The sequence below is a fragment of the Lynx rufus genome, unplaced genomic scaffold (assembly GCF_022079265.1).
Source record: "Lynx rufus isolate CCGP_SWC_20201006 ecotype Redwood Valley unplaced genomic scaffold, mLynRuf1.p SCAF_2, whole genome shotgun sequence".
Classification (NCBI taxonomy): Eukaryota; Metazoa; Chordata; class Mammalia; order Carnivora; family Felidae; genus Lynx; species Lynx rufus.
Genome location: NW_025814834.1, coordinates 53,908,316 through 53,933,654, shown reverse-complemented (window position 1 = coordinate 53,933,654; position 25,339 = coordinate 53,908,316). Strand labels below are relative to the sequence as shown.

Genomic DNA, 25,339 nt, shown 5'->3' with positions numbered 1-25,339 from the left:
GCAGAAAACTTCCTATCTTAAAAAATAAATCATTTTATTAAAATGAAGAGGTGTCATTCAATCCTTAGCTGCCACACAAATCCCAAGAATACTTCTAACAAATGTGACTTCAAGTAATAATCTAATGTGTCTAGTTTCCTATTACATAATGTGGCTTAGACAGACTTTTAAGAGAGGAAACTATTTAGCATTCAATAGTAGGAAGACAGGCACTCCTGCTGTTTTCCCAAATGCTGTAAGACCTAAAACACAAGTGCACCTGGGTCACTCTAAGGTGCTAATTACTAAAGCTGTGCCCACTTCCTGCTGTGGCCATTTTTTTTATGCCAGTTCTAGAACATTTTATGAAAGAATGAAGGTCAAATGAATTGTCTAGTCGTTTACATCATCCTCTCCTCATCTCTCCACTTTAGAATCTACTTACTGAAATCACTTAGGCAATGACAATTGGATTTCATTAACTGAATGAAGCAGTGGTTTCAAAGTATGCTCTGTGAGTCCCTCAGGGGTCAGTGAGGCCTGTCAGGTGGTCTGCGAGGTCAAAATTGTTTTCATAACAATACAAAGACATTATCTGCCTTTTCACTGTGCTGACATCTACAGTGGTCCAAAAGCAATGGGGGTTGAAACCACTGCAACCTGAGCACAAATCAAGGCACCAAACTGCACCAGTCACTGTGCCCTTTACTGCCATGCTCTTGCAGGAGGTTTTAAAAAGCCAGTCTGACTTAAGAATGCCCTTGAAGAGGAAGGGCATTTCATTTCATTAAATCTCAGTCCTTATGTGTAGGCATATATAGGCATGAACAACAAAACATGAAGTTCATGTACGGCCCTTCTGTTAAAGACAGATGCACAATGGTGATGGTTATCTTAGAGAAAAGCACCTTTGTGAGTGCTTGACCTGCCATGGGAATTCGCTACATTTTTCATTTTTACTTGACAGAATGGCTGACGTTAGTTGTTAGGCATTTTGTCAGACATTTTCTCAAATATAAACAAAGTGAGACTGTCACTTCAAGGAAAACAATTAAAAATATTTACCCCCATGATAAAATCAGAATTCTCAAGAGAAAATTAGAGTTTCAGAAAACTCGTATCCATTCTTGTGAGCTTGACAGTTTCCCAATACTCAGAGTTCTCTGGTAAGACAGGTAGCAATATTAATAAATGTGATTTCTTGATACTGTGCTAATTTAATTTTGATAATGTTAACATGTTAACACTTGGAAGATATGCATAACTGCATGAATTGCTATTTCCCAAATGATCAGTGGAGCATGTTACGAAATCATGCATGGGTAAAAGATCCATTCAAAGTGATATGCCAGGGGATTTTAGTGTAACAGAGTATGAAAATTCATGAATACTGTTTCAGGTTTCACATTTCAATTAATCTTTAAGAAACTATCAGCTTTTGGGGGCACCTGGGTAACTTAGTCAATTAAGTGTCCGATTCTTGATTTCGGGTCAGGTCATGATCTTATGGTTCATGTGACTGAGCCCCACTTTGGGTTCTGTGCCCACAGCATGGAGCCTGCTTGGAATTCTCTCCTTCTATTTCTCCTTCTCTCTCTGCTCCTCCCCATCTTGCACACTCTCTCTCTCTCAAAATAAATAAACATTAAAAAAAAAAAAAACCACCCAAAACTATTAGCTTTTAAATACAGGCATACTCTTAAGGAAGAATATACACATTATCTGAAAAGGCTATTAAAATACTTCTCTTTTCCAACCACATATCATCTGTGAGGCGAAATTTTTTTCCTATACATCCAAACAACCTATTGCAATAGACTGAACACAAACAATATGAAAATCCATTTCCTATTAAGTCAGATATTAAATTGTACAAAATATATGAAACATGCCATTTTTCTTAAATTTCTTTTGTCTCATAAAGTAGTCATTGAGAGTAGAAAGGGATCTTGAGTTCAAAGAGTTTAAGAAAGTGCTACAATTAAAGAAAGTACCACTTTCCTGGCACTGCCCAACTGCTGATATAGTAAAGAAACGGATGGAGAGTTCCCAAGTTAAAAAAAAACAAACAATAACAAAAAAAACAACAGGTATGGTAAAAATTCCATAAATCCATTTTGCATCTTTGAGGGATACTGTAGAAAAGCAAGTTCATAAGAAAAGAAGGCAAAATGGGTCCAAGGAATTCTCCATGTTTAGAAACTAAATTATAATAGCAAAAGGAATCTGGCCGTTGCAGTGAAATGCCCCTAGGAACCTGGTAGAGAAATCTATTTATTGAACCAGATTTGTAGAATAGCGTATAGAAATGTGAAGCTGCTTACACTTTACTTGCTATTTCATTCTACTTCCAAATGACTAAAATAGGAAATGCAGGCAGTGACAGAGCTCTAGGCTGCCTGCTTGCTTCCTGAGAGATTTCAGAACAGTAAGTACTTCTCACACAAAATCACAGCTTGAGGGAAATGGAACTCATAAAATTGTAATTATAATATAATTATATAGGTAATTCTGAATATTAGCTTTAGAAGAAAAATGATAACAAATGTGAAAAAAAAAACATTGCCTAAATACTGGCTCTACACTTTATTTATCCTTAAACAAGTAACATTTACATCAAACAAGTTTTGTAACTTGTTCTAGGTCACTTAGCTTGTAAAGGCAGACAAAATACAAACCAAAGTCTGTCCAAAGTTAGTGTTTACAATACATCGGCAACATACAAATGATAATAATAATCAATTTATCAATTTATTGACCATTGATACCCTGTCTGGAATTATTGATTTTATCAGGATATCAATCTGCTCTCAAGAAATAATAAAGTACAGCACTTTATAATAAAAGAATAGCATTCAGTTGATCATTAAATCAGGGGTAAACTTAAGTACTAATTCTTAGGTGGCAGTGAAGTTAAAATGAAAGCCACCAGTAATTCTTAAGTGGTAGTAAATAAAATAAAGGCCATTAGTAATATATGGATATTTCTTAAGAGGAATAAGACTTAAGGGCTGTATAATTTAAACACAGGGAAAGAGGAGAGGGACAAAGAGGTAAATAATTTAGAATGAAGTAATACCACCAACAAGCACTAGGCAGAATACTAATGCATGGGGAAAAAAGTGAAGAAAATGGCTTCATAAGAGCAGAGATTTCATCAGGTCAGTGATCTAAACCTTTCTATTAGTATTATAGAGCTACATGAATTGCTTCTACTAATCCAAAATAGACTATAAAATTCTACCTACCTTTCTTAATAGCTTTGTACTTCTCTTCATTCTCCATGAAATTAGGATCCATCTTGAAAACATCTTAAAAAAAGAAATTAAAAAATAGTGTTTATTTTCTATACTTACATTTGTTGGTGTCCCACGTCCCAAATCTCCCCCAACCCCTGACTCACTAAGAACATCTTCTGGATTATAGTCGTCCTCCAGAGGAAGCATATGAGTGAACTGATCATCTTCTTCTACTAAATCAAGTCCTTCTAGGATAACAGGGTGGTCCTTAAATCCATCCTTCCGTACAGCAAACATCACTTCAATCATATACTGAACTCTTTTATCAATTTCAGACTCATGGAGAATATTTCGGAGGCGCTCAAATATAGCTAAAGTTAAAATCAAAGAAAAAAACAGGAAAATAAGCAAAAAATATAATACTCAAGCCAAAGCTCGATATCAAACTGAGAGCATATACTTGCCATTGATTCCTCTTGGTGACACCTGTGTTAATTTAAGGCCACATTCCTTGAGAAAACCAATAGCTACTTCAACACTATCGTCAGTTGGTCTTTCCAGGAGCAAAGTGAGCATCTCTAGGCATAAAACTTCATGTGCCTTAAACAGAATGAAGACATATGGAATAGAGAAAATACTTTTCAATACATTAACCTACTATTAACAGTAATTTAAAAAATTAGCAAATCTTGTTTTTGCAGCAATATTATACATTTGATGAGCAAAGTTTTATAATGCATATAGAAATACTCCAAATATGGGATACAATTTTTTTTTACTTTCATTAGGCATCTGTTAAAAATTTCCAGATGATTGTTCCAAAAATCTGAATTATACTGAATACAACTATTTGATTTATCTCCAGAAGAAATAATTCTTCTTACACACTACATGTATCAAACGATATGTTTATAGGAAATGCCATAATTAACTTCCAAATATAAGCTAAAAATTATGTACTAATTTTTTACAATCACTATGTGAAGAATAGTAATACTATTATTTTTTCTAATACCCTTCTTCACAACCACAAGTCTTTACAGCCATTTCCCAGGTCATTCTATCAGCCACTCTGTTATTTAGCAAATAGTTCATAAATTATATGAATAATTTTATCCAAAAATATCTTAACTGTTTCTGGTACTCAAGGACACTTTTGGAATACTTCCCTCTATTTTTTTTTTTTAACTAAATCAAGTTATTTACACTGGTCACGTTTGAAACTTAGTACTTCTAAATAATGCCAGGAAGGGTGGGAATAAAATTCTCCTGAGAAGCTTTGCTGTGAAAAGAAAATGTACCAGGAGGCACTTTTAAGACACTGTCTATATGCCTTTCTAAGGTTGGATCCTTCTTTGAGATGGGGAGGGAAACGGTCTAACTCTTAGGAAAATATTCTTTCCATTGAGCACAATATCAAAAACACGTCTTAACAGTCTTATATCAGTGATTAGAAAATATTGCCCTGTACCATAATTGAGAATCTAAAATATTTAACATTTTAACTGTTTTGTAGCAATGCCAAAAATATCTTCAAAATGAGTGTAGTTAATATACAATCAAAACTAAAACTTACTATCTGTTCTGTTATAGGCACGTGAAATTAAGTCTCCATGGTCTTAAGAAGCAGGTTAGCATTGTAGTAATTTAACTCATTAGGTTAAAATCTAATAGATTTCTAAGAGTGAACACTGGAAAGCATTTCATGTAGGAAAGAATTAAAATATTAATGGTAGATAAATAAGATTAAGTGTGACTTCAAAATTCTTCATCTTATATGTAGAAAGAAACCTTTGAGTGCTAATAAGAGCAATTTTATTATTTTCAAGTTTAAACAGAAATTAAATTAAAAAAAACCCTCTCAAATAGATCAATGGATGAATACAAAATAATCATAAAATCTGAACAATAAAAAGACAAAACTATTTACATTTAAAACAGATTAAAATTACTTAGAATTACTTAAAATTTATATTTTATAAACTGATTCTAAGAATATATGACTTTATATACTATGTAGTTGCAGAGAAAAGAATTTCTTATAGAATAGAATATCAGCACGAGGTTCTCAAAACAACAGGTACAGGAGAAAAGAGTAGAAGAAATATCAACTTTATTGTCTTATAAATATGATTAAATTATATTCTTTGAAGGAATAATTTATAGTTGAATAACCACATATAGTATTATCAATGTGATAAAATACTGTTCTGTGTTCCTCTTTTTATTTAAGAATGTTAAACACGTTTATTATAGTTTTAAAACTAAAATATCATCCAAGATACTTTTCTGAAAGACTACAAGGCGAAACAAAAATAGAGATGTGTCAATGAAGTGGCATCAAGCATGTAGTCTAATGCCACTGAACGGCATCAAGTATTAAAAATTACTTACCACGTTTTGGTTAATAAGATGTGCCACAAATTTTGAAGCAGTCAAACAAAGTTGCTGAAAAGTGAACAGAGACAAAGTAAATCTATAAACTAAAACCAATTTTCAGTTAACTACTGAATCTCCAGCTCACTTACACACTCTACTTAAAATATGTAGCACACAAACGTAATTTTTATAGTACAGAAAGTTACAAGATAAAAACTATTACATGTGAAATAGTGCCGTTTCTGGCTAAATAATTACAATTCTGCAGTTATAGCCATTGTGTCTGTGGCTCATCATTAGTCGCCAGGGATATTTAATAAAACAAAAAAATGTTCTCATGAAAGGAATGCAAGGAATTCCTATGTAGCAATCAATATTGCTTACCACTGTTGATAATAGATTAGTCTGTCCCTATGTGGCAGGCAATTTACAAGCCCATAATATATACCTTATCATTTCTTCGATAGCCTTTTCGAAAATTAAGAATTAACCTCTTGAGGATTAATTCCCCGATTTGTGGAAATTTTGAGTTGATAATTGCCACTAATGCTGCATAAACATGGGTGAAGATCGGAGAAGCACTCTGTGCTTGCAAAACAGATCTGGACAGCAGGCCTCTGTTTAAAAAAGAAAAAAAAGAGTCAATAATCACCAAATTAATCAAAAGAAAAAAAACATTTAAAATCCAGCAATATGACTCATCTGTAAATAAACACAATAGCTAAAACTGGACTAAATCTTCCTCACCTTATCTAGTCTTACTGATAAACAAAAACTTTTGAAAAACAAAACTTCGGATCTGTGCTTTTTTTAAAACAGCTTTGTCTACAATTATTTTCTTCAAAAAATTTTTTTCTCTAAATTCCTCTCTTCCTTGCTTATGTCTCTTCGATCTAATCATGAATTTGAGTTTTTAAAGCATTTTATACTAATATGTTTTACATCTTCAAAAAAGTGAAGGAAAAAAAGATCTGCATCAAAAACTAAAATTAGAAGTTGAATTTCCACTGTGAGCCCATCATTTATATAAAATTAATTCTGTGATTAAAGACAAATTTGGATGGTTTCCATCTTTAAGCCTATGTTAGTAAAATGAAGATTTGGAATACTGCTATGAGACAGACACAGTTAAAGCATTGCAAGAATAATAATGCTAAAACAATGACAGGAAAATATAAGGTTCCACTTCTAACTCATTCCGAAGTGAGCATGGTTGTATACGCATTTGATAAGGGGAGAAATGCAAAGTGAGCTAACTGAAGAGTTATTTTTAGCAATGTAATGACAAATAATTACCCGATTGCCAAAAGGCAGGAAAACAATATCTTAACAGTTATTAGGTTTAACTTTGACAACTGAATCACCAGAGTAGAAAATGAGAAAAGAACACCCAGCTTATAAACTGTGAGATCTTAAGCAACCCATAAAGCTTCTGCTGCTTTCTGACTAAAACGGGAGAGCTCTACCTACCTTTTAAGGACAGTGGGTGCCTCTTGGTCAACTTTTATATCCCCACAACATGCTACACCTTACTTTATATGACCTCCCCACAATGTTTTTGAGATGATAAATCAAGGTCATGTGAAATGACATCGGAAAGCATCCCTCAGATTTTAAAATAAAAAATAGCATATGAAATATTTCTATTTCCTGACCCTTTTAAAATCATGACCATTTAAAACCACAGAGAAAATGACTGTCACTCCCTTCTGCTTTTCTAAAATTTACCACTGATTTTTCTCATTTCTTTCCCATTCTCACTTTGCTTTCATTAGAAATGAACGTTATATAATAACATTTTAATAATAAATAAATATTATAAATATAATAAAAATAAAATAAAATATTCATTATTCCTCATGAGTTTAAATTAGAAGTATTCAGTAAACAAATATCTGCCCCAAAATCAGTATGTGACATCAAACCTTCTCAAAAAGCAAAAACTCCATGCAATTTCTAACAGTGAAGCACAAGTTATTTGTTAGTAGTTTACATTTTTACAAGAACTGCATTTTAAATAATTATTCTCAACTACTATTAAAGCAGCACAATGAATCAGTGATTATTGTCCATGTGGATATTATGTTCCTTTGAAAAATTGCTATGAAATACTATAAATAAAATAGTTGATGCTTACCTTCCTCTAACTATATTTTCTTGAAGAAGTTCTTGAATAATAATACCTATATTAGAAATGTTGACTTTGTTGATAAGACCATTGATTGACTTCTTTAGGGCCTCCCAACTCATCCTCTGGTATGCTAAGCTAAAAAGAATTGATTTTAATAAAGTGAAAACTTACACAATGATTACAATAACAAGAGGTTATAATAAGAACTTAAAAAATACTTAGTGTTCCTTTGTTTTTAACATTATATTCACAAATGACCTCAAAGTGCAGTAAAATATATGACTATATGACTACAAATACATAGATTATATCCTAAACCATATTTGATGTTCTGTACATATGATGCTCATCTATAGATCACTTCTCTTTAATAATATAATAAAATTGTGTAAGAATAATGTTTTTTTATTATATCCATGTACATTACAAATCATAATATCCATTTATTAGATTCAATGCATATTTATTTTACATTATAACATTCACTTACTTTAAATTATCTTTAAAAAATATTTAAAAATGACAGTTTTAAAAAATTTAAATTATAATATGAAGTATCCAAATATAAGCCATAAAAAGGAGATTTTTATTATGACCTTTCTCATAAAAGCATGAAAAAAAGCAAATATTTTAAACTATAAAGAAATGGTAAAATTTACAGGAAAAGGGAAGGTCACATGAAATCATAGGGCTGAAAGACTGTTGTATTTTAAAGAACATCTCTACATTTAGGCAGTAATCCCACAGCTATATTGGCTGTTTTTTAACTTAGATCTCAGGCAAATAATTTAGCTTAATTGGGTTTATTTTCTTTTAAAGTTCTAAAATTTTATGGTTTTTACATTTATTTCTCTGTGAAATATGATTTCACCTGCAGAAAGTCATATCTTTTTTTTCTTCCTTATACTTCTCTGGCAGTCTGGTGAAGCTGATGGACTTCTTGGAATAATATATATAAATATATAGGACTACAAAGGATAGCAATCATATTTAAATAGTTTTCAAAGCACGAAAAGAAAAAAAGTTTGATACAGTATTCTATGTGTGTGTCTTTTTTAAAAATATTTATTTTTGGGAAAGGGAGAGAGAAGGCGAGTAGAGGAGGGGCAGAAAGAATCTGAAAGAATCTGAAGCAGGCACTGGGCTCTGAGGTGTCAGCACAGGGCCCGATGCCAGGCTCAAACTCATGAACCGCAAGACCATGACCTGAGCTGAAGTCGGAAGCTTAACCGACTGAGACATTCAGGAGCCCCTCTATGTGCTTAACACATTAAATAATACAAGGTGGTGGTGGGCCTAATCACTTCTTTAATTTCCAAATTAGCATGGCCATACACAATATTTTGAGATATTTGCAACAAATAGTCTGTTAATACTACGATCTACTGCCTACATTCCTAATATAAAGAAATGCCAAATTTTAGTGAGAGATTAGGAATAATAAAGATGCAATTTTTTTCTTTCCATTTACATTCACAGATTGCCTAAATTCTACCCATGGGTAGAAGGTCTGTAGGTTACGAGTCCCTGTTCTGGAGTGGCTTACCAAGGCAGAGGTGGTGAGAGCAGTCTGCCCTGGTGCGGAAGAGTTATTTCATCACTGACGTTGTCCTCAGAAGATACTGAGGACAAAAAGCGGACTCACCTGCAGTTAATTATATTGTTTTTAAATTCCGTATAGATCATGTATCCCCTAAATGCCTGCATCTGAGGTGGGCAGAACACTCCCAATGGCCCCCAACCTCATCCCTTTAGTATGCTATTATTTGAGAAAGAAGATCAATGGCTTAAAAACTAGCCTAATTAATAAGATTGTTGATACACAATCAATCTCTCTATATAAAGCTTGGAAAAAAACTAATCAAGTACAACTGTACTTCCTAATTAAGAAGCCTAATTAAGAATACAATTCACCTGACTTATTATCTACTAAAAGCAAAGTCTGTAGGCTTCTTTTAGAGACTTCTACTTCTCCTTGTTCCTTGTCCCCTGCCTATGAACAGACTTAAAATGTATATAAAGTTATCTTCCAGGAATCTGTGTAAAATTGCAAACACTGTGGACTCTTCTCCACCCACTTTATTTACAAGGAAGTAAGACTTGGCTTAATAACAATGTTTCTGGTCTTTTACAATTAGGATTGCTTTGGACAGAATTGGGGACCATGACTCTTTCTCACTAATGTTGCTACTACTGCCTCGGAGAGCAGAGAGCAAAATGCTTACATGCTCATGAAGCTCCTACTGACCACAGAAGCCCTTTCCAAATCCCTTCCCAACATAACACTGCAGGCATTGCCAGCAAGTACTGGAATATGACACATACAGAGAAACTTACTAATTAGTTTTAAATTTAATGTCATCTAATGTCCCTTTCTAGCTCATAAATTTTACAAATTTTATCTCAAATATTTATACTTGATATAAATGGCATTTCTACTTCCAGCCAATTCATGAAGTAACTTTAGATTTCATTTATAAAAAGGTTCTCAAGTACTTTCAAGTTGCCATTAAAATACCTATGAAAGATGTGGGAACACTACTGGCTCACCTGGAAATCTGTTTTTCTTAAAGTGTAGCTACCCTCTATCCCATCTTTTTATTACCTAACTGGCAACTGAGTGATCATTTCAATCTTGGATTGTATTACCTCATTCTGCTAGAGAATAACATCTTGAAAACTTAGCTGTATTTTCATACATAGTTCTTCTTGTCTTAATTATTTTGAAAAGGGAAGTGAAGATATGTATTTTCAGGGTGTATGTTCATATATGAATTTCGACTGTTTGCCTTAGCAAAAAATTATAGTCTAACATGGCATGGTCTAAGAAAAGTATGGGTAGAGAAAACTGTCAACTTCATGTCATAGATTAGTATAGGAGTTGGCAAACTACATCCATGGCCCAAATGCATCCTATAGTCCATTTTTATAAATAAAGATTAACTAGAACAAAGCCATATTCATTTGTTTACATATTACCTATGGCTGTATTCACAGCATTAAAGAGCAGAGTCGAGCAGCGGCAACAGACAGAACAACGCATAAAACCTAAAATGTTTACTACCTGGCCTTTCACAGAAAAAGTTTGCCACTCTTGGTTTGGTATAACTGGAAAGATCCATTTTAGCTCTAAAATATCAATAATGCTCTTGACTCTCTATGAAAAATGGATACTACTAATAGGCATGCATACAACTATAAAAGGAATAGTTTGAAAATAGTAAAAATAAAAGATCTTTCCTTAAACTCTTTGATTTACTCATGCAAAAAAATAAAATGTTGAGCTAATGCCAGGGCAAATAGTAAGCAGAGCTCCAAAGGAGCTTACGGAATAAAGAAGAGAAGTCTAATTTGAGGTCCCTACCATTTTGGACTGGTAATGTAAACTCTCAATAGCCAAGGTTAATTAGACCACAGTTGATTTTTTTTCAGAAAGGGTATCATCGCTTTGTACACTTAGTGATATTAACATGCCTGTTTTTATCTGTAATCTGCTCTTGCATCATCCTGAGCTTTGCAGGAGGAATATATGCTCCACCAGTACGAGTAAGAAGAGGATCCAGTTCATCTTTCTTCTTCTTTGCAGTAGGTTCATCCTGAGCAGGGGAATTCTGGGTTACTGACTGTTCTGGGCTTCTTCTCCCAGGAGATGGGGATTTCCGAGACCTTTTACGATCAGCATCTCTTTCTCTTTCTCTGCGTTTTTCTCGGTCCCTACTTCTGTAATATTTAAAAAAAAATTTTTTTTTTTCGGAGAAAAGACCATATAAATTACATTCTTAAATGAGCTACATATCAAATGAGCAAGACCATTTGCAGGTCACAAATTCAGATAAGGAAAAGTGGTTTGGAATGGTGAGGAAGTGCTTCACAGAGAAGATAGAACTTAAAAGAGGTCTTCAAAGCTTGACAGAATTTACACTGGGGCAAGTAGAGGAAAGTGGAGGAGGAAGCAGGGCACTCTGCAACTAGTGGAAGACAGAGTAACTACTAGAAAAGTGAGCAGGGATGTTCAAGCTAATTAGCAGAATAGTCAGGAAACAATAAGGAATCATGTATAATGGCAGTTGGAAAGATGAATTTGAGTCAGACTATGAAATCTTTAAAGACAAGGAACAGACTTCAAGTTTTTTATACTGGAGTTGATGGGGAATCATTAGTAGCTTTTGAGTGTGATAATGACGTGAAAATAGTGTTTTAAGAAGACAATTTAGCCTCTGACATACATGATAAACTGTATAAAGAAGAAACCAGAATTTATCTCCAAATGGCAACTTAGAAGTAAAATTATCTTAAAAAACTGTAACATTTGAAATTATTCCTCCATAGAAGTGGCATTTAAAACCTCAGAATATCAGAAACATCTGGTTATTCGAGACAGTGTAAAAAAAATCAACTATTTTCTACCTATAAGTGCCCATTCTTAAGCTATCATTTTTGTAGCTGAGTATCCATTCTGAAGCTAACATTTTAAAACAGTCAAGGTATTATTCTCTGAAATGATCAAGAACTAATGGGCAACAGTGAGTGAGTATCCATTCTTAGGCTAACATTTTTAAAACAATCAAGGTATTATTCTCTGAAATTACCAAGAACTAATGGGAAATAGTAAATACCTGCTTTTTGCTATTTTTTCTGAGAAGAATTTGTCCACTTAGTTATTTTTTACCTATACTACCTGGGAAACTCAGATCATTCTGCTCACACTTTGGGCACCATGAGTTAAATGAATATAGTAAATAAAAACAAGTTTCATTTATCACTATTACCAGGAAACTGCTGGCTAGATTTTAGCTAGATCTAGGAAGGGTGTATTTGAGATGGTCTGTCTTAACAAACAGTAATACAACTTACACACAAAGAGAAAGCAGTCACCTAGCCAGGTAGATGCAGAGAAGCTGCTTTGAAACTTAAGTATACCACTATCCACGGAGAGACAGTGAACAGAAGGGAAGAAAAGTGGTTCCAAATAGACACGTTAATTAGTCACAAAGCCAGGTGCACTGAAATCTAGGCAGTGATTTGCAACTGAGTTGCTTCTTATTGTGAGTGTGATATGTTCCAAGAAAGCAGCTACAGCAGGAATTTACTGGCAAGGGTTATGATTCTTTTGAGAAACACTAGGTAAGACTGCTAGCTGACTGATAAACTTGCATCTTTATAATTTTAATATTTGGACCTTCGGAGTGCAGAAGTAATAGAGTCAGTCTTCTTTGAGACTAAATAGCATCTCTTCCAATGCTTTCATACTGTTAGCTTTTATTTCTACATAATACACAGTCTGCTTACTTCATAGTATTGTTGTACGGATCAAATGAGACTTATGTACATACAATGGACCAAAAACAGTTACAATGAAGCAATAGTCAGAGATTTTGGAAAAAAACATGGGCATTGGAGTCAAAATTGAATTCAAATCCCAGTTTCATTGTCAACCAGATAGGCAACTGCAACCTCAGGTAAATAACTTAATCCCTTCAAACCCACTTTTTAAAATTTGTAAACTGTGAAAAATAGTATCTAGTTTTAAGTGTTTTAACCGTATTTGACAAAGTATGCAGAATGCCCAGCTCACCAATTATGATGGCAGTCGTTGTTCTTTTTTTTTTTTTTAAAAATTTTTTTTTTTCAACGTTTTTTATTTATTTTGGGACAGAGAGAGACAGAGCATGAACGGGTGAGGGGCAGAGAGAGAGGGAGACACAGAATCGGAAACAGGCTCCAGGCTCCGAGCCATCAGCCCAGAGCCTGACGCGGGGCTCGAACTCACGGACCGCGAGATCGTGACCTGGCTGAAGTCGGACGCTTAACCGACTGCGCCACCCAGGCGCCCCAGCAGTCGTTGTTCTTAATGGGTGTCATTAAGGTGACAGCAGATGAGCCTGGCTTTTGGAGGTTAATTTAATCTGACATTTTGGTTTTAGATATAGTATATTAGAAAGTAAGTAGTGAGAAGGAAAGTTTGGCTGCAGATATCACATAACGTGATTAGCTCCAAACTGCAGAGGAATTTAATCAAAATTTTAATGGGGGTATAGTCTTGGTAGTCATGGAGTGGGTAATACGAGGGAGATATCAAAAGGATACAGACCTCAGTGAACAATAAAATATGGTAGACAAGTTTTTGAACATGGACGACCAATAATAAGGTGGGTAGTCAAATTCTCCAAAGGCTCAGGAAAGAATATATTTAGATAAAAACTAGACGGGCAGCTTCACTCTCACTGTCCTAGTGCCATCATGCAGCAAAGTAAACTGAGATCACTCTATCCATATGGTATCAATGACTTTCATTCAGTAAGGGACCTCAAAAACTCATCCTCATGCACTACAGTATCATATCATGAATAAGAGCTTAGGCTCAGGGTCAGACAGACCTGGACTTGCCACAGACTTGCTTCTAAAACAAAAACAAATGACTTAATTCTCTATGCCTCAGTTTCTTCATCTATAAAATACACAATAGTATCTACTTCATATATTTACTGCAATAAGGAGTTAATCCACATGAAGTCTTTATTAGAAACCTGGCACCTAAGAACATCCGTTTAAAATTAGCTATTATTGTTTTCATTATGAAGCGTAAAAAAGAATTTAAACGAGTGTGATTTTTCTATAGTTAAAATTTCCAGTACTAACCGCGACTCCATGCTACCATCATGAGATCGTCCTCTTCTTGAACGCTCATAGTCCGACCTGCTGTAATCAATGCAATCTCTATCCCGAGGGGATCTGTCTTGTTCTGCATATCTAACACATAAAATAAGAAAACCAAAGTTATAAGATGAAAACAACTGTTATAAATACTTAGCAAAGTCATATACTGGTAATGCTAAAGTAACTCTATGGCTGAACAATGTCTTATCAAACTATTTTTAACAAACAGCTTATTAGGTTGACATTCATTTAGTCTTGACTATAGAAGCTTTCAGCTTGTGTACAAAATAACTACTAGAGTTCACGTAACCAAACCTGTCATCCTGATTCACACTGTCTCAAGTAAAGGATTATATATCTGGATATCATATGTAGTTAGCATGAAAAAGGCCACCCTGCAAATGACTCGTTTGCCTAGTTGACTCATTTTATCAAAGCAATAACCACAAATGAGACCAACGTCATGGGTTGGCCTCCATAAAGAACAGTTTAACTCACTCCAACAGACATCCAAAAAACATCAGCTGTTATTCTTGAATCTGCTTTACCGAATAGCAGTGCAAACAGATTGAAATTATTAGCAAACAAGGATGACAGTATAAGATCTGCCTTAAACCTAAAACAATAAAATCAGAGAACCTTAAGAGAAGTTAAACATGTACACACATAATAAACATACATAGTAACATACACAGTAATTATAGTGATTCATATTTCATGTATAGTTAACCCTTGAACAACTGCAGGTTTGAATTGTGAGGGTTCACCTATACATGCTTTTTTTCCAATAAATACAACATAGTACTATAAATATGTTTCTCTTCCTTATGATTTTATTAATAACATTTTTTTGCCAGCTTACTTTATTGTAAAAATACAGTATGTAACACAGATAACACATGCAAAATATTAGTTGACTGTTTATGTTGCTGGTAAGGCTTCTGGTCAACAGTAAAGTATTAGTAGTCACTTTTTGGGGAGTTAAAAGTTATAAGCAGATTTTTGACTGCAGAGGGCACCACTGCCTCTAACTCCCAGGCTGTTTAGGGGTCAATTGTATACCTCTACAAGTAATTTATATACATACAGATATAGGTGTGCATCAGTACATGCAGAGAGTTGTTTTTTTTTCTTTTAGACAGAGTAGATGATTGATGAAAAGTACTAAGTAGTTGCAAACCATCACAATTAACTTGATGTCAATGAAACAAAAGTTTTTAGAGACAGCAGAGTGGCATAAGAAAGTACATACAGGGTAAGGCAGAGATCAGACAACTGAAAGAAGGTTTAGAGGATGCTTTTCCCTTCATAAATTATTTTCAATGGTCATAGTTCACTAAGTGAAATAATCAAAGTACTACTATGAATGCCTGATGAACATTAATAGTAATATTTGTCGGGGTGCCTAGGTGGTTCAGTTAAGCATGTGACTCCTGATTTCGGCTCAGGTCATGCTCTCACGTTTCGTGGATTCGAGCCCCCCATGGGGTTCTTCACTGACAGGGCGGAACCTGCATGGGATTCTCTGTCTCTCCCTCTCTCTCTGTGTCTCTCCCACTTGTGTGCTCTCTCTCAAAATAAATAGTTAACTTAAAACAATAGTAATATTTCTAGATCTTTGATCTTAACACAATTATAAGATATGATACACATAAAAGCATTGTGAAATCTATTAAGAGCCATGTATAGGACAGTGGTAACAAAAGCAACACTTCAAAATAATTTCAACTCTGTTTTCCATTTTATAAACTTTCATTTAGTATCCATTTCAATTTATAAAACTTTAATTTTTTGATATGCTGAAATTATTCTTTCTCACCTCCAAAATTAGATAAAATCTAGAATTATTTACTAGAAACTACCAGAACAGTCATTCAAAAATGATTTGTCCTCAAGCTTATTCAAATAATACTGAAAACTGTCAAAAATAAATTGTTCACCCTAAAATTAGGAACCTAACAGCTAAATAATTTCTTAAACTTATTACAAAAAATTTAAATTGCAGAAGCACATAAAATTACTTACCTGTCTTCTGGAGAGGAGGTCCTCTGATATGAATTATAGTTTTCCCTTCTGTCATGACCAGAAGAATGCTTTCAAAGAGAAAAAAAAGAGGGGGGGGGGGACATTTAAAAAATTATGATAAAAACACACAGAAAATGAAATATGTCTTTCAGAAAAACAGAAGTGCCGTACAAATTATTTCAAAACATTTTTTTAAATCATAAGAAAAATACATGTTATCTAAATAGTACATAAGATAAAAGAAAATTTTCAGGGCCTCCAAGGTAAATATCTGTGGCAGATCTCTGGTTTCACTATGGACCAACCACTTTTTTGAAACAAGAAAAATTCAAGGTAGAAGAAAATAATTCTCAAATTTGTGATGCTAAGTTACTTAGTTGATATTTTATTCCTATACAATAAATTATAAATGTATAGAGTATCATTTTTATAAAGACCTTCTCTTGGTGAAAAACAAGACCAAAGTTTTTTCTTGGTGAAAAACATGACTAAGGGCCAGAGGTCTTCTGGCACAAAGAGCTCACTTCTGTGGTTATATCGAAGTCTTATAATACTGCACTTACCTCCCTGGATCTACTTTGACTTATAAAACCACTTTAATCCAGGTTAGTAAATCTGAATAAACAGCTAGAAGAAACCAACTCTAGTATATTTATGAAAATTCTTTTTTATTTTCAGAAAACATTTGAAAGTCTGATATGTATAGCACTATGTTAGACTTTAAAGATTTGAAAAACACGATTTGTGAGACATAGCTCCTATGCCAAATCCTTTGGAAAAAAAAAAGACATACAAATAAGTAACTGCACTGTAACATGAAACTGAAGAGACATGTCACAGGAGTCAGAAATATGAACTATCCAGTGAGAACACATCCTAATTTCAAAATCCAAATATAGTTAAAAAGCCAAAATATTTATCTCTGTAAATAGGTAAGTTTTTTACATTACTGGTGAAAATTCATGTTGACCAGTTTTTTGGTTTTTTTTAGAATTAAAATAATTTTAACTACCTAATTATAAGAAAAGAAAAATTGTATGTTTTTTTAAAGTACCTTCACCTAGAAATCTAAGAAAATGTAAATCAAATAATGAGCAACTTGTTCTGCATATTTATATGCTTGCCTCCTTAATAGGAAAAAGATACATTTCAAAATAGAAAGTTATGGGGTGCCTGGGTGGCTCAGTCAGTTGTGCATCTGATTTTGGCTCAGGTCGATCTCGCGGTTTGTGAGTTCGAGCCCCATGTCGGGCGCTGTGCTGATAGCTGGGAGCCTGGAGCCTGATTCAGATTCTGTGTCTCCCTCTCTCTGCCCCTCCCCTGCTTGTGCTCTGTCTCTGTCTGTCTCTCAAAAATGAGTAAATGTAAAAAAAAAAAATTAAAAAAAATAGAAAGTTATACTGCACAGAAATACAAACTTCAACTTCTTGTTTTATGAACGTCTAATTAACAGCAGTTTGAATCTAACATTCTCATAAATATATTGCCAAACAATCTCATTAACTATTGAATTTTTCTCCCCCCCACAACTATTGAATTTTTCTAATAGTATATACAAACTATTGTATATAGGTGAATTAGCATGTGATCAAAATTTATAATTTACAGTAGCCATAGTTTGGCTACTATTTTATACTGAATACAACTATCTTAAAATCTGTTTCTATGTTTCTAATGCATATAAGAAAGTTTTAAAAATTATTTCCCTTAGCAACACAATGAAGTAGGACATTTGTTCAGTATGTAGGACATAGATTTCTACAAAACCTGACACCAAGATCCTAAACCTAAAATGGAGCACAAGATTCATTAGATTCATGGCAACATCAAACATAGTATTCACTGATCATTTATTACAGGACACAGCTCTTCCTGTGTAGATACTCTGGAGGATACACAAGATAGGAAAAACCCTCAGTGAACTTAGGATCTTATGGGAGAGAGATGATTGCAAAGATTTCCGTAATTAAACATATCAGATTGTATGTTCCTGAGAGAACAAAAGAGATAAAAAGAAGAAGAAAAAGAGGAGGATGAAGAGGAGGAAGAAGAGGAGGACAGGAGGAGGAGAGAGAGAACTCAACAAAACTGCATGGTCTACTTTTTCTTTTATAAGGCACAGCAATTATTTTGATTACATTAGGGAAAAGGCCTCAGTTCTTTGCTAATGATTTTTAACACATCTCCGCAACATCTGTTGTAGGCATGGGGGGAAACCAAAAATATTGAAGTCGTGAATCAGAATTTCGTAAATATGATCAAGTTAACGTGACTGGCACACATAGAAGTGCTAACAGGACATCTTGAGTAGGGAACAGTACTGAATACTGAGGGATGACAGTGGGTAGAGGAGGATTTGAACTCGGATTTGGTAGATGAACGAGATTTCACTCATTTTTGACATGCGATCCAAATAATAACCTGAATTTTCCTATTTCCTTTATCATAAAGTTCAGATTATAAGTCAGAGTAGCAGTTGAAAATAATATATTGTCACAATTACCTTAAAAAATTCTCTAAGTTGTTCATTAAGCAAAACAAATGTTTATATCATACAGTTACCTACAGTCTCTAACAATATAAACAGAGCAGTATATGAAGGTGAGTGGAGCAGAAACCCTGAATCCAGACCTCTGAGCATCCATTAGCCTCAGGGAACAAGTCTTTAAGAGCAAGGAGAGGAAGGGCTGGCAATAGGTGGGTAACTTGCTTCTAGATAGCTAAGGAGGCTGCAGTAAGACTCAATGGAAAAACAAGGAATCCTCAGCTAAAGCCTCCTGAACCTAGCAGAACATTAAAGGAAGATGTGAGCTTCACCTGAGGTAAAAATGGGCCCCACCCAGCTTTTGGACCTGCCTGTAGCTAAAAGGATGGAAAAAGGGAGGCAGACTAGATTGAGTACCAGCAGAGAGAGCTGAGCCATCAAGCCTGAAGGGCATGTGACTGAAGATAGCCACTCTCAGCCTAGGGGGATGCCACAGAGGACTCAGCAGGACCACAGGAGGCAAAGGTGGAGAAGCACAGTATACGAGGAGCAGGAAGAGGATCCTGAGAAAGACTAAACTTGTCTCCCTCTGTGAAAAAAGTATCCGACTAAACCTGAGTGCTCTTGTCAGTCAAGAGCCAGTTACACACCAGGTCTCCTTTTTCTTTATGTCCCCGGCTCTTAGTATAGTCTGCAACCTACTAGGCCCACAATTAAGCAACTGCTTAAGTGCCACTGGACCAACGAGTACAAGTCCCAAGGAAGCAGATTCCAGAACAATATATGAAGGTATCTACTGATAGATGGGTCTGCTTGAGACAGTGAGTTCCCACCAAAAGAGATGCAAGGACGGGCTGGGTGTCTACCTAGCCTTCTGCTCGACAGTACAACAGTCAACAGGATTTAGAAAAGATTGCAGCAGAGCCTGCCTCAGTGCCTGGTGTCCACTGTTAAGCTCGGTCTACTGGTTCTCTTTAAAGAAGAAAGTTTAGGGGTACAGGGGTGGTGGGGGAGAGAGGAAGGGAGCAGTGCCTAGATCTATAATTAAAAATATACCCTCCCCTTTACTGACTCTAAGCCCCAAGAAATGACGCGCCTGCTTGTAGATCTGTGAAACTGAAAAAAAGTGGAATGGTTTGTTCTCCTGCTAAGTCCAGTAACAGGCAGAGGAGCAGCTCTGAAAGTAGATGGAGTTACTGGTTCTGTTACTGCTCTGACTGTATCTACCACTCTACCTTTCTTACAGCCTGCTTCAGCCACACTACACTCCGTCTTCATACTTGTTGTTTACTCTGCCTGGCACATGCTTCTCCTGGTCATCTGCATGGCTGACTTCCTCATATCCTTCAAGTTTTTGCTCAGATAGCTACTTTTTCAGTGGGTCCCTATTAAAAATTGCAACTTCCAATGCTAACGATCAACCTTATCCTATTTCTTTTGTCTACAGCCCGAATCTAACACTTAACACTGTACCATACCATAGAAATTACTTATGTATTAATTTTATAATTTATTTTGTCTTCCCCTACTAGAATGCAAACTCCACAAAACCAAGGATTTCTGTTTTGTTTACCACTTTACCTAAAGTACTTAGAACAGTCACTGGGACATAATTAAGAATTTAGTGACTATCTGTTAAATAAATAAATGTATAATGTCTAAGTAAAGGATGACACAATAAAGAACTCATTTATGCATATGAAATATTCAATAAAAGGCTCACTTGCAGATAGACATGCAGGAACTATGATCAACTGAGGAAGCAGACACCTGTCCCCCATTTCATGCTCATTCAGGAAAGTATGCTCTTTAAGAATGGTGGATTCTCTTGCCCTGTTATTTACTTTTCTTCTGCATGTGCTCACTCACATGTACTTTCTTGATTTGTGCAGGCATTGATATACACTCACATGTACATGGACACATATATGTGCACACGTCCCGCATGTTCTCTTCTCACTTGTCCTCTTGCACACTATTGCTTCTATCTGACCAAGGATCTACATTTGAAATTGTCTAAGTTAGATATGCGTACAATGTCTGTTTCTAATGTCCTATTTATGTAAATGCATTTTTGATTAAAGGATAATGGACTACAAGCTTATGTTCTTCATTATAAATTTCAAACACTTACTTTTATCTGTGCCACACTACTTTTCATTTTTTGTTGACAGTGGTCTGATAAATCAAAGACTCCTTAAGTTGGTCCAAATAACTGGTACCAAACAGTATGAATTCCTTGACAGTTTACTTTTTCTGTCTGCAAACGTTACCTGTGAAATAGACCAAAGAAAGTTTTGTTAACATCGATAAAATGTATGTGAAATAACAACATATTATTTCCACACAATGAACACTTGACCATCTTATTTTTCTTAATCACTAGGCACAGATATATAATCAATAATTATATAAAAATTTAAAAAGTCCTTAAATGGTTCCACATAACAATGTATAAAGAACACATATGTAGAACAGACTCTGAATAAGAGAGCAAATAATAACAATTAAACACCATAAGGTATTTTAGTCTAATGATGGAAAGGAACAAAATTTAATAACTGATGTCAGATAACTTTATTCAAATCGTTTTCATTGAGGGAAACCTATACCTACATCATAAAACAGTGCTGTGGTATTACACTAAACAAGTAAACAAAGGAAATGATATAAGATAAAGTCTATATAAACCGAGTACAAAATATCCCATGTTTCTATATAGACTAAGAATGAAATATCCAATTATCATTATCTTGTAATAATGATCACTCAGAAATAAATATGCTCTACATAAAAATATAAGTAATTAAGTTTTAATGTAATCTATCAAAGGTACATGACTTCAGATATATTCAGACATGAGAACTAAGTATTTGGCTCAAAATAAACCTAGTCACCAATGTTAAATGCTAAAATAAAAGTTTTCCGATATCTATCTGTTAATTACATTTTAGGAATTTTTGAAAAATGCTGAATTGCTAGTTATGTTAACACAGAACTGTCATTTAAGTATTTTATTTTAATTATGTATCTAAATGGTTTATGGTTTGGTGTAAGGTAATGAAATCAACAAAAATCAAATGAAAGGGTAGAAAATAAGAGATTTAAAAGAGGTAGAAAATACAGAGAAAGAACTGTGCCAGTACCAAAATAATTGAATACAACTAGGAAAATTTTTAAGCTTGAATGCCAGAAAGGTTTATAGATTATCTAGTCCAATTCCTTCTTTTTATAGATAAAAATAATGAAGGTCAGATAAGTTATTTCAATGTCCTAAGCAATACTACCAGTTAATGGCAGACCTACAACTGGAAACTTAGCCTAAGGACACCCAATTAAATTTTCTTTCCACTAGACCACATACACAAAAATAATACTAACACTATAAAGTGACACAGAGTTGCTATCATTTAATGCAGATAGGGATATACACAGATCACTAAATCAAGAAAAGTTTCTATTACAGTGGTTAGCATGGTATCAAGGTTATTAAGAGCAATATATATGAAATTCTCTACAAACTTAACGTATAAAGTATAATTGCAGCCTAAAGCACACCACCAATTAAGTATTTGTAGCTGCAGTTAGATTAGCATGCTGCTAGGGGACTCTCAGAAGGGAGAGAGCCCGAGAAGAGGAGCCGCATGTGCCCAAATCTCTGACCACCTCTGAACCAACACATGAACAAAACAGTACTCAGGATCAAAGAACCGAACTGTGATATGAATAGCTGCCTAAGAGACAGAATTTGCAATTTAAGTCTAATCAAGTTAATTGTCTAAAAAGTCACCACTCCTCAGAGGAAAGTAACAGAATGTACAGTCTTAACTAACAGTTATAATGACCAGAATACAATTAAAAAAGTTATCAGAAAACTGTGGTCCAATCTTTAAAAAAAAAGATAATCAAAGACCAACATTAAGATGGCCCAGATGTTGGAATTGGCATACAAGGTTTTTGAAGCATATTCCAAAGCACAAAGGAAAACTCACTTGCAAGGAATACACAGGAAATTTCAGCAAAAATGAAACAAACAAAAGCAAACAAAAACAACAATGAAAAGAATAGAACCAAAATGAAATTTTAGAACTGAAAAATATATGAAGTGAAAAACTCACTGGTTAGCCAAACCTAAGGCAAAATGGATATAATAGAAAGTCAATGAAATTATATAATCTAAGAGATAAAAAGTATCCAATCTAGAAACAGACAAAAAAATTAATGAACAGGGACATGTAGGACAATTATCAAAAGGCCTAATCTACATGTAATCAAAGTTCATGAAGGAAAAAAATGGTATAGGAAAAAAATACTTTAAGAAATAGCCAAATTTCCCCCCAAATTTGGCAAAAGGCATAAATTTACAGATTCATGAAGCACAGATAATCCTAGATAGGATAAATATAAAGAAAACCATGCCTATACACACAGTCATACAGGGAAATAACTGTTCAAATTATTTCTGACTTCTCATCAGAAACTAAGGAGACTAGAAGACAATCTTAAGTGCTGAAAGATTAAAAAAAACCTGCTACCCTAAGATTCTAACAAAAATAATATTAAGAATGAAGATAAAGACATTTACTAATTAAAACAAACAAAAGAAAACTAAGAGAAACAGAATGCAGCACCAGCAGACCCATTCTCCAAGAAATGCTGCAGTTCTCAGGCTTTAGGGAAATGACACCAATGGAGACTTCAGAAAGTAATGAAGAACACTGGAAATGGTGACTTTTTCAGGAAGTATAAAAGACTACTTTTTCCTTCACTTAAAATACATAGGTCTGTTTAAAGTAAAAATAACATCTTGAGGGTCACCTGGGTGGCTCAGTCAGTTAAGCATCTGACTGTTGGTTTTGGCTCAGGTCATGATTTCACAGTTCATGAGTTTGAGCCCCACGTCAGGCTCCATGCTGCTGGTGCAGCAGAGCCTGCTTGGGATTCTCTTCCTCTATGACCCTCCCTCTCTCAAAATAAATAAATGCACTTATTAAAAAAAAACATCTTGAGGGGTTATAGTGTATGTAGTTGAAATAGACACATTAGGTAGCATATATAGGAGGAGGTAAGATAGACCTACATGATCCAAGATTTCTAAGTTTTTTGTGAAGTGGTAGTAATTAATATCAAATCTAAGAAAGTTATGGAAAGTTAAGGATACATATTGTTTCCCCTAGAACAATGACTGCAAAAGTAATGTTAAAAAATATAGCTAAAAAGCCTGTAGATAACTTAAAATAGAATTTAAAAATATTTAAATTTAAAATTTAAAATTAATTTAAAAGGGCAAGATAGAGCAAAGGAACAAAAAACAGAAGGAGGAAAAAAAACAAGATGGCAGACCTAAATCTAACTCTGTTATTAAATATTAATGAACAAACAACTCAAACAGAAGCTACTTCTCTCTCACCTCAGGTGGATCCGACCCTGAAGGCATGATCTTGTCTCCACTGGGTTTTAGGTCCCATGTGCCTTCTCAGACAAGATGACTGTGCCGTATTACACAAATTTCATGACTTTTTTTGACATGACTCATTCCTGTATTTATGGCTATAAACGTATAGAGCCATGAAACTCAAAATTTCACTCAATTAACTTTTACTTAAAGGTGATGGTTTTTACCCCCACTAGCCCAATCATTATATCATTTCTAACAAATACTTATCACCTTTATCACCCAGCATCATTTATCTATACACTCATTCAAGAACAAATAATATTTACTACTTCTGTTATTTTGCCAGGCACCTTTCTAGGCACTGGCTAGACAGCAATGAACAGCCATATCAAAATCCCCTGCCCACACTGAGCTTATTATATTCTAGTTCTAAAAAGTAAATCTATAATGAAAAGCACAGCACTAAGCTGCTCAAGCAAAGTGGGTGGTTAAGTTTTTTTTTTTTTTTTTTTGCAAATGCCAGTTTCATTCAAATCATTACTTAATGTAAAACTGGTTCCCTAGTTCTTTATGTTAAAAGTAATTAAATTATGAACACTTGTGTATAGAATTACTAGTACATATATTGGGGCCTACCTGACTTACTACATCAGATGTGTAGGGGAAAAGGGATGCCTAGGCATGCTGGTTTCATGAAAGTATCCCCGATGTGTTTCCAATATCCAACTCATCACCAGTTTGCCTCAGCTTTCCAATTTTGGATGAGAAATCTTGGTTCTCAATTTGCCATAAATTGAGAGTAAAATTGTACTTTACTTTAGGTAAAATACAGAGACTTCATAGCCTACCTCCTTTATAATGTCTAGTCAAAAATCATTTGGAAAGGAACACATACATTCCAAATGTATTAATCCTTACTAACTCACGGTAAGAAGCATATATATGTGTGCAAAAGAATATCAATAAGCAGTGATTTTTAAATGAGAAATTTTGGGCACAATTCATAGGGAGAAAATTCTCAGTGGTAATGCACTGATTGCCGCAGC

The 25,339-nt window shown here is 34.3% G+C and overlaps 1 protein-coding gene across 1 annotated transcript in view; it reads right to left on the bottom strand.

Annotated features, from left to right (window-relative positions):
• CWC22 (CWC22 spliceosome associated protein homolog) overlaps positions 1-25,339 on the bottom strand; it is a 57,689-nt gene that overhangs the window by 19,985 nt on the left and 12,365 nt on the right. The window contains exons 2-11 of the mRNA XM_047084203.1: positions 21,030-21,168; positions 16,411-16,478; positions 14,368-14,478; positions 11,203-11,448; positions 7,735-7,863; positions 6,046-6,214; positions 5,613-5,666; positions 3,683-3,818; positions 3,383-3,589; positions 3,228-3,290 (exon numbers count right to left, since the gene is read on the bottom strand). Coding sequence (XP_046940159.1) covers positions 3,228-3,290; positions 3,383-3,589; positions 3,683-3,818; positions 5,613-5,666; positions 6,046-6,214; positions 7,735-7,863; positions 11,203-11,448; positions 14,368-14,478; positions 16,411-16,478; positions 21,030-21,056 — 1,210 coding nt within the window. The 5' untranslated portion in view covers positions 21,057-21,168. The remainder of the gene's footprint in view (positions 1-3,227; positions 3,291-3,382; positions 3,590-3,682; positions 3,819-5,612; positions 5,667-6,045; positions 6,215-7,734; positions 7,864-11,202; positions 11,449-14,367; positions 14,479-16,410; positions 16,479-21,029; positions 21,169-25,339) is intronic.